Genomic DNA, 10,793 nt, shown 5'->3' with positions numbered 1-10,793 from the left:
CATAAAAATCTAAACAGTTATCATATAAATAATATTACAATAAGTAATATAGGTAATAATAATAAATAAACACATATATTAGTACATTACAGTAATATGACGATGATGTTGATATAAAAGTTGTTGGTTACTAAAACGAGTCAACTAAACACGAAGTATACAATTTTTTAAATTTTTTTTTTAAAAAACAATTATTTGTACGATAATATAAAGATATTGAAAAAAATAAAGATCTACAAGTATATAACTATTAAACTATTTTAATACTATAGAAATATAGTTTGCTAAAATAGAGAAAAAAGATGGAGAGAGACAAAAAGAGATAAATTTAATAATAGTTAACACTAAATATTGAGCTTTAATCGAAAAAACTATACGGCGAATGGAAAAATTAAATGAAAATTGTAAACAAAAACCAAGAGCCGATGAAAATAATTTCCTGATATTTCATGATCCAATTTCAACGAATAATGCGCCGTTATCACAACATTTAACAAAGATTGTTATGTTACTTCTTGTGCAGTAGTGGTGGTATAATATTATAATTCATCGATGACAATAATTACGAATACGATCTATACGATATATATATATATATATATATATATATATGATAATAAAATATTAATCATTATTATTATTATTATAACATTATTTATCAACATATTATAGTATATTATAACAACCCTGATCCTAACCCAAAAAAAAAAAAAAGATTGTTCTCAATCAATCAACAAGTGTGCGTTTATGTTCATGTTTTATATGTATGTGTTTGTGTGACGAAAGACGAGTTCATATGAGAGCAATGCGACAGACGGTGGCGGTATGAGATATTCGTCTTCATTCAATAATAATAATAATAATATTAATAAAATGTACATAATAATTTAATAAATATAAACGATAGGGAAAACATAAAAAAAAATTAAACATACGAAATTATTGAAGCGTTCATTTCCTTGTTTCGAATATTTTTACGTATTAAAAAGTCTTAAAAAGCGTATTATAAACTGTTGTAATAGCGGAGATATCATAATTTTCATATCCTAGTGTAGGCATTTAATATAATATTATGTAGAACGGTATTTCGGTGCACGCAATGTTAATACTCTAACCCTGTGTCGAGATTAAGTCGCCTAAGAAATATATAATACGAATGAACAAAATAAATTAAATAAAATCGACGAGAAGAAAACCGGCATCAAATCTTTAGCACCAATTAACATGTATACACGAAATACGACTAAAATAAATTATAAAACGAAAAAGAAAAAAAAAAACAATAACATCAAAATACGATGATATCGTATATACTGCATTGTTATTAATACTGCGCGTCATTTTACGATCGCCCGAGCGCCTCAAATCCTGTTGGTCGTGGTCTTCTTACCACCGCCGCTTCTGACGACGTCCCGTAAGGACTTAAGCCGAGCCATCAGTTCTGACCATAGTCCCTGGGGTTCCGCTCCCAAAGAATCGGAGCCGGCTAGTGGATCGAACAGCACCTGAGACCTGTGCGGTGGGATGAGTGGGTCCTTGAGTCGCGCCAGATCAGTCTGCACGCAGGACATCTGGTCCTTGAGCTGGTTGTACATGTGCAAGTCCAGACCGGATTTCCGTGCTTTCTTGTGCATTGTTATCAGATACTGGCGATCACGAACGTCCGGCATCAGGTACTCCTGCGAAATAGATGTGCGATGTATACCATATATTAGAACATATTCAGGTAGACGCAAATGTTGGACACTCGCGGGGAGAAAATTTAAATTAAACGCGCGAAAAATTATAAAATGTTCGTATTTGACGCACAAGCGTAATGGGTAATGGACATTATTCGTATTAGATCTAATATTGACAAATGGCTATGTAGAGTAGCCTCCTATCTTTATTTTGACGTAGTAAACTTGACCACAATTAATGTTAAATGCTAAGATTATATTGTGGTCGAAAAAAACAAAATACTTAGTCCAATATTAATACAGTGATTATTTTACAACACAAGTACTATTATATCCTTATACGTAAGGACGTGATGTTTTTATGTTGACTTTTTTTCCTCGTTCTCACTTAAAATTAACCGTAATACTAGGCGTCACGTCGGCTCCGATATTACGAGTATATAGGTTATGTATATATTAGTTATTATGCTTTAAATTTCCGTGTTAATTCGTGCGAATTTCCATTACTTTTAACGAGTGTTAGAACGGTTGATATAATGTACAACTTCTTCCGACGTTTGACGCGGTCCTGCTATGGTGTAGGTACATTAAGTACACCACTCTTTACCCAGCCACAATCCGGAAAACGACAACACCATTTCCGATACTACCCACCTACCTAGGAAAACCGGACAGAGGTGGGAAAAGTTATCTGAACCGGTGGTAACGTACCGACCTATCCCCTCAAAGCATTAACCTTTTGCCCGTGACCATCGTGGAAGTCACATCTTCGTACTGTTTTCCACCACCGTTACCGAAGCATACTCACCACCAACGGTCCATACCACATTAAAACACCAGAGCTCGTCCAATCACTGAAGTCCAGCAACGTCAAGTATCGGCAACCACTTCCGAGGTTAATCGCGTGTCGTGTCACGTTCAATTAGGAACAACATTAACATTTTAGTAAACGGTCACGTTAAGGATTACATAACGATATTGTTACTCAGAATGGTATATGGACTTACACAATGTACTTTTGTCATAAAGCTTTTTGTACGACGTGTGTGAATTATCAATAGTCAATCACTGAATTATTATAAAAGTATGATATCGAACGTTGCACGGAGGAAGAGGGAGTGTAACCGCAGTTCGATTAACGAGGAGACACCGTATGGTCCTAAACGGTTATACTATTTCGTCAATACGCGCATACTATACGCGTTTTCATTCGGTCATTAGTGATAAGAAACATGGAGATTACATTTCGATTATTTATGGGCGCTAAAATTTTTTTCATTATACTTACATTTTTCCAAATTTATTTATTTGGGAGAAAAAACACTCAGTTTGCATCGATTGTGCTACGATTTTTTACGGGTGAATAAAGAGGTAAGTATGTATATCGTACGAATTTAAATTAAACCGTAAACAAGTTAAAAATATACTGCAAGTAATACCAGGGATCTACGGAGGAAGGGAAGCTGAGGATTTAAAATAGATTGTAAAATGTTCTCAATTATTAAAAGTGTAAATTGTATTTTTTAATTTCTTTTTACATTCTATAAAGGCGAAAAATTAAATATATATAGAAACATTCATATTCAATAAAATTTAAAAAATGAAAACTGTCTTTAATTGTTAAATATAACGAACAACATTATCGAATTTATTTTAAAATGAAAGACTGTTCTTCTAAATCAATAGATTATTGCCGTATATAAATTAGTAAAATACAAACGCATATCGTTGAATATTTTCTTTAAAATTATAAGAAAAAGTATGTTACCTAGCGAAAAGAGGATATATTTTTATTTCTTTACCTAGGTGTACCTAAGTCTGTAGATCCTGCCCTATACCTAGGTGTACACGGAAATCAACACGCGCGATCCATTACTGTAACAGCAGTAGTCGTGTGTGCCGAACATTGCTGCTCATATTACTAAAATGTTTATGGGGAGACTAAAAACACTTTATGTAAATAAATTGTATCCGTGATAGCTTTTTATTAAATTGTGTTTGTGTAGTGGGTGGAGCTACACACTGGTATTTTATATCGCCATTTATTACCATATAATACTTTTCAAGTGTCATTGACGTATCTGCGAAAGGGAAGTTAGGTTAGAAGGGACTCGGTACCATGTAATCTATATACTATGATTATTTACATATTTTACATATTTGATTTATTATTTATTTTCATTCATGAATATACATAATGCATATACTCCTAAACCACATAAATCGGAAATAATAAAATGAATACATTTTTGTTATAAAATAAGTACGGAAATGGACGATATGGCTGTCGAATGAAAAGTGGCTTGGACGCGCGTTTATCTATATACTCACGGGCACAATACAATATAAGGATAAACATTTTCATAAGTTGTACGTACCACGACAATTAACTCCTAGATGTATTAAATCCTAGCACTGAAAAGTTAAAATCCCTGGAAACCCGCCGTATTATTGCGTAAACACAATAACACAATAAACGAAAATGGGTGATTATGCCGGTCAGGAGGCGCAACCGAAAATTCGACGTCGATTGTTTCGGTATAATTAATTTCAGACCGCCAAATTATTGTGGATGAGCACCGTTCTCAGTAAATAGATTTGAATTACTATACGAACGACACGCGCACTCCTTCCTAGGACGCGACTGGGGTATAAATCAAACATCGGTGGGTTAGTGACAGGGGTAAAAACATTATATTTTAATTGACAATGCACCCACGAATGGTTTTGGCGCAGACTTAGATAGGTTAGGTTAAGTTAGGTTAGGTTAGGTTAGGTTGGGTTGAGTTTATATTAAATCCCCTCCCCTCTAAGGTCTAACCTTGACCACATAACTTACCAGTAGCTACTATACTTATTTATTATTACTTATACTGACTAATTGCCAAATGTTTTATGCGTGATGTGGAGGAGATGTGTTAGGATTTGAGTTTTTGATTTCTCGCCGTACGAATCGAGCGGACTAATCAACTTCTGTTCGTGCACACGTAACGTGGCCACCGACGTGCAATCAGTTTGTGTAACATATTACAACTTCAACGATAAATTCCGAATTTAATATACAAAAGGCAACAGCTGTTATTATGATTATTTTTTTTTTCTACGGTGAACCTTGCCTGTAACCCTGATTCTCTGGCTGCCGCTGCCGAGTACCCCACTTTACCATTTTTACGGCGTTATTAAAGTATTTTTAATTAAGTCACAACTTTAAATTGTTTTCGATGAGCGTCGCGCTTATTATACAAATACCAGAGCTAAATATTTACTAACGAGTTGAAATTTGTATCGGAATTCGTGTTGTTATTGTGAAGAAATTACACTGAATGTTTTTCGTAAGTTCTCGAAAAGAACTAATCACATCGAAATGCGACTGGGGAAAGGATAAGGATTTTTCTTCACAAAACAATTCACAACAACTTTATTATGGTTATTAAATATAAAATTTCTTTTAAAAAATATAAAATATTTTTCCAACGCTCGATGAGAAAAAGTGATTAAATGATTACAAAGTATAATGGAACTTCTATTGTTATTCATAATACCATTGATTATAAATTTATAATCAATGATTTCACCAATGAAATTAAAATGCATTTGAAAACGAACAATGTTTGAATCTCGATATCGGTTGAATCATCATTGCAGCAAATATTTGATGCTTGAATGACCTACAAAGTCTAAATCCGACTGATATAAAATATGCAGTCATGAAATTTAAACGACTTATAGATGAGTTATTAAATCAATGAAAAATAGATACATGTATTAAAATATCATATGTTTTTTATTTAAAAAAGTATAGAGATTACAATTATTGATAAAATGCCGAATAATACAAGACATTATTTATATCAATTTGCATTTCACAACGTCTGAAAATATTTAAAACAGAAATAGCGACAGCGAATTAGCGTGTTTATCTCATTTGAAGTATAAAATGTGTGCATAATAAAACAGTTGTTCTCTCAAATATTAACAGTAATTGTTCAGTAAATTATTGTACAAGATAACAAGTGTGTATTGTGTAATAACATAATAGCTACTATTTGTTTGTGGAATGGCGATAAGAACTTTAGAAACATAGCTTTAGTTTAAAATGAATGTGCCAAATAAAAATTATTTTATGGTAATTTTTCCCTTGATATACGCAGGACAGTATAAGTAATTTTTAGAAATAAATAATTTGAAACAAAGGTAATACACGACTTATGAATAACATAACGTTGTACAAGCAAAGTTATACGGCCGGGTTTACTTGGAAAATCTTGATGGGAAAAACAAAATTGAATAAGTAAAATTTTAGTTTTAATTTTACAAGTTATACAGTTAAGTATCAATAACTTGAACCTGAAAATGAAATTAAGAAATAAGGAGTTACAAAGACAACGTGAATATTAAAATAAATCTTTGAGAGGACCAAAAATATAATGATTTAAATTGTATAGGAGTTTCTACTGCCATTAGCTAAATGTATAAAAATAATGACATCATAACACGTCAATCGTATTCAATTTTATTATCATTTTAATGATTATTTGTCAAGTATTTATTGCTATTTTATTTTGAATCCAAAAAAAGTACATTTATAATCCCAATAACGGTGATAACGATTATTATTATATTTATTCAACTATGATGTATTTCTAATTATAATTTGTTTTAAAAGTATCTTATTGTCTTTGTAAAGTTAATTTACTTTTTGAAAAAGAAGACGGAGATATATGAATATCAAGCAATAAAACTAGAGTTACAATATTGAGTTATAGGTTTACTTTATATAATAACAATATTGAAACGGTGGCAGTAAATTTGGAATATTTTCTTTTTCTGTGGAAAAATACTCACGAGATAAAATTGGAGTTCAAGCTTTTCCCAAGAACCTTCGAATAACAAAGAAGGATTACTATCTAAAAATAACTAAAATTGCCGCGTGTCCTACTTGGATCCGCACCGTTTTAATTTTTCCCAAGAATCTCTGATGTACAATTACTATCGTCAACAACCTATTATACATTAGTACCCCTTACCAAAAGATACACAATGCAGCCGTTTCAAACGTTCATCAAATAACTGTAGCCATTATTATTTCAATGCCATACTTCTGAAATTCCTCCGAGAGACTACGTCAACCGTTTTATCACCCCCGCGTTATACGTATACATGCCAATACAATTCTTAAGGTTGGTTTACTATTCTGTTTTACTTGCGTAAACTGGCTGGCACAAATGTGATTTGCCAAAATATTTGAACGTATAAGCAGATATTTGGGTAAACATTTAATTTGCACAAGTAGCTTGCGTGAATTCTGGGAATGCCTGAAAAATCTACGGTCGGCAAAAATTAAAACATAAACACTGTTTATGCGCGTAAACGATTATTTGAGATAAGCATTAACACTGCACTCATAAATATGAAGATTCGCCAAAGATTTCAAATGGACTATATATTTCATATAGTAAATTATCGTTACGTGAAAGTCTAATACAAGCGTCTTTAAAAATCAAATTTCTTAAACGGATCGAACATTACAATATTAAAGTGCGTACCTGTTTGGTGAGTACATAGTAAGCATAGACCGCCATGGCAGTGCCGTAGGTGACGAAGTATGTGACCGGCTCCATTATGTCCCATGAATATTCCCACCAAGTGAGCCGAGCCAAAATACCAAACTGCACCGACATAAGTCCTAGGCCGACCCAAGTGAGTACCGATGTCTGTCTGCTGGCCACCAAGTCAATGGATTGTCGTTTCTAGAAAAAAAAAAAGAAGAAAAGTACTATTATATAATATGAACCGTTAAAACGGACGATAAAACGAAAAACAAGCCATTCGTGAAATAAACCACGCGTAAAATGTATTATAATACGCGTACATAAAATATTATTATATTTACGAAATGAAATTTCGTGCAAATAATAAAAATAAATCTTCCAAGATTTTAATTACGTTCGTTCTAGTTAAATTCATTATTTACATGTTATTAAACCTAATGTCACATATTAAAAATAACCCGTCAAATAATATGTGTAATCGCTTTATTTGACATGATTTATTATTACTATATTATTATTTAAAGAGATTTTAACAATAATAAAATTAATTTGCCGTTAAAAAACGACAATATTTGCGCGAACAACGATATATTATTTTTTGAAACATATTCCACAAACGAATAACATATACATTAGAAATAAAAACAATTTATACACATTAAAGTATTGGTAAAATGTATTTTTCTTTAAAAAATTAAAAATCACGGTCCGACTTTATTATTTTGAACAGGGAACTATTATTATTTAATGATCACGATAAGTACAGGTTATTCTGTAATCAAGCATTATATAAACCTTGTCGTGTTCGTTCAAAAGTCAAAATTACGTCTATGAATACGAATTATAGTTATTACGTAATGTTCATATTTTTATTCATACGGTCCCTGAGGGGTTTTCATTCTTTGTCAAAGGTTCGGTTGAAAAATATTTGTTGTGCATGCATAAATAAAGAACTTGCAGATAACAATATATCGCAGCATGGATAGAAAAAAAATATGTTTAGCATTGATGAACACTCTTATTATTGTGTACACCGTTTCGGTTATCAGACGGTTTCTTGGCACACGTCGAGCAGTGGAGTGTACGGTTGAAGTTTTTGTATGTTCAATCAACGAACCCCAAAAAACATATTACACATCGATAAATTTACACACGTACAAATGTATTTGCATCATGAGAAACGCTGTATTGTTATATGTGTACATATCTGCGTAATGGGGTCGTAAAAACGGAGTCGAATGTTGTCAATCGAAAAAGTATGGATTGTGTCGCCAAAAAATTATCACGCGCAAAGGTTTCCCGGCCCATTACAGACTTAGTGCGACGCAATACTATTGCAATACATAAGTATGTTTAGTACACGAGCGGTAGTGTGACATTTTTCAAACACGGATTCGGCACAAATCGATTTCATCCGTGACAACGCTATGTACCGCAGTAGCAACGATTGTTTATTGTTTTGCACATGATTAATGTGTTTGTTTTACGTTATTTTTTACTTGAAATCGAATCTCGGAAGAAACTGTAATCGCTACGTGTTACTTTTCAAACGACACGAAATATTAAATTATATAGTACAGAACAAACATTGCATTTACTTTGCCTATCTGTTTACACAATAAAATTATTCGCTCTTGTTTAAAAATTACTCTTGTCGATAATACCGTGTTACGCGTACAATGATCGGGTTTAATACCGAATGTCTATCCTAATCGAAGACTTTTTCGGAATATACTTACCGTAATTTATATATTTTTCAACAACGATTCCTTATTGGGGAAGAGAGAGTTTATTCGTAAGAACATAAAAACGACCCTGTATATACACTATAGGATACTGTAACGTTATTAAAACACTTATCAACTGCAGTTATATTACAGAATAAAAATCCATTTTGCAATAACATTGAACGCACTGTAATAAAATATATTATATTTGTGCATCCTTTGCAGTATATTATATGTGTTAGTTTCACGATCATATTTTATGAATATATATGTTAAAAGTTTGATTCTTTCGCAAAAAAAATTATGAATAATTGTGAAACCGCTTAGATTAATAATAAAATTTGATATAATACTTAAAATGTAACGTAAAATAATACTATCATTCAATGCCGTACAATGCAGTCGCGTTCTCGTACAGTTAGTACATATATGTACCGTATAATGATCAAGTTCATGGTTTGTTACGATGAATAAATAAATGTTTATAAACTATACACAGTTATATTAGAAAATATCACATATAATAATTAATATTATGACATGTATTTATTAAGCCATTAAATATTTTAAACTACACATAAATACTAATTAGCTATATTATAATGAAATTCAACATTTCATTATTGTTACAATCATGAATTCATGATAATCATTGTTATAATAGTTGGTAATAGCTGAAAACGCCATTTAAAAATAAAATATATACTGAAAATAAATAACAAAATGTATAGATAATAATATAATTGTTTTATAAGCTGAGATTTTAAAACGCAGATAAACAGTTACCTAAAGTTTTAATTTGCCATCATTAGTAATTATGCAAAATGTTTGAATACAAATTAAAAATAATATTTATTTTTTACGGCAAATTTTTTTTTTTTAATCGTTCTTCTAAAGCAAACACTATTTTTCAAGTTAAAATTAAAAATATGGATGAAAAATTCAAAAACTCGAAGTTGATGTTCATTAACAAATAAATAAAACCAGAAGAGTATAATGCACGTCTTAAACTTTATTTTTATCATGATTATAATTATTATATTTACAAACAAATTATTTAGTTTATAAGTATGGACTTCAAAATAGGAAATGTTTATAGTTCATAATTTTTTCTAGGCTAAACATCACGTATCTTATGCAATATTATTATCTATATGATTTACACGACAAACAGCAGTAGGTAAAATAAAAAAATTTCATTTTTTCATTTAACTTTACATCGTGTAAAAAATAATGTTTGAAATAATCACTACTTATGTAATATGTACATTGATCATTATAAAGTTGAAAACATTTTTACGTGATGACCATAATAATAGAGATTTTAATTTTATCAGAATTTTACAGATTAACAATTATTGTTTTGATTAAAATAATAAGATATTTTGCTTTCGTTCTCTATCTCAGTACTTCTAAGAGTATAAATACGTTTGACAAAGAGCACGCATTAATTAGTTTTGTTTGTTAAATTAGCCAACTTGCCAAACTCGTTCGAAACAATTATTATGCATAAAATATTATGTATGTATATTGTACGGACTATTAATATATATATATATATATATATATATATATATATATGTAAGAACGATAATGAAAAATATTAAAACGTCAAAAACATTCGAAAGTTCACTGCATTACTATTATTGTTAATATTACCATCTATATGGTTGATAAAAATCTTATTTGAAGCATAAAGTAAAAGTGATGTGATGTTAAATAACAAGAAATTATATGAATATTTTACGCTGTATGTACGCCTCATTATTAAAACGTGGTCTACAGAGTTATTTAAAATAATTTATATCTCACTGTAAAATTATAGTGATACTATG

The 10,793-nt window shown here is 30.7% G+C and overlaps 1 protein-coding gene across 2 annotated transcripts in view; it reads right to left on the bottom strand.

Annotated features, from left to right (window-relative positions):
• Positions 1-228: 228 nt before the first annotated feature.
• Positions 229-10,793, bottom strand: part of LOC112690574 (calcium uniporter protein, mitochondrial) — an 80,906-nt gene continuing 70,341 nt past the window's right edge. For both annotated transcript variants that reach the window (XM_025564609.1, XM_025564610.1), the window contains 2 exons: positions 7,226-7,429; positions 229-1,679 (listed from right to left, as the gene is read on the bottom strand). In XM_025564609.1, coding sequence (XP_025420394.1) covers positions 1,362-1,679; positions 7,226-7,429 — 522 coding nt within the window. In that variant the 3' untranslated portion in view covers positions 229-1,361. The remainder of the gene's footprint in view (positions 1,680-7,225; positions 7,430-10,793) is intronic.

Source organism: Sipha flava, unplaced genomic scaffold, assembly GCF_003268045.1.
Source record: "Sipha flava isolate LNK unplaced genomic scaffold, YSA_version1 50_pilon_pilon, whole genome shotgun sequence".
Classification (NCBI taxonomy): domain Eukaryota; kingdom Metazoa; phylum Arthropoda; class Insecta; order Hemiptera; family Aphididae; genus Sipha; species Sipha flava.
This window is presented reverse-complemented; position numbering and strand designations above follow the sequence as displayed.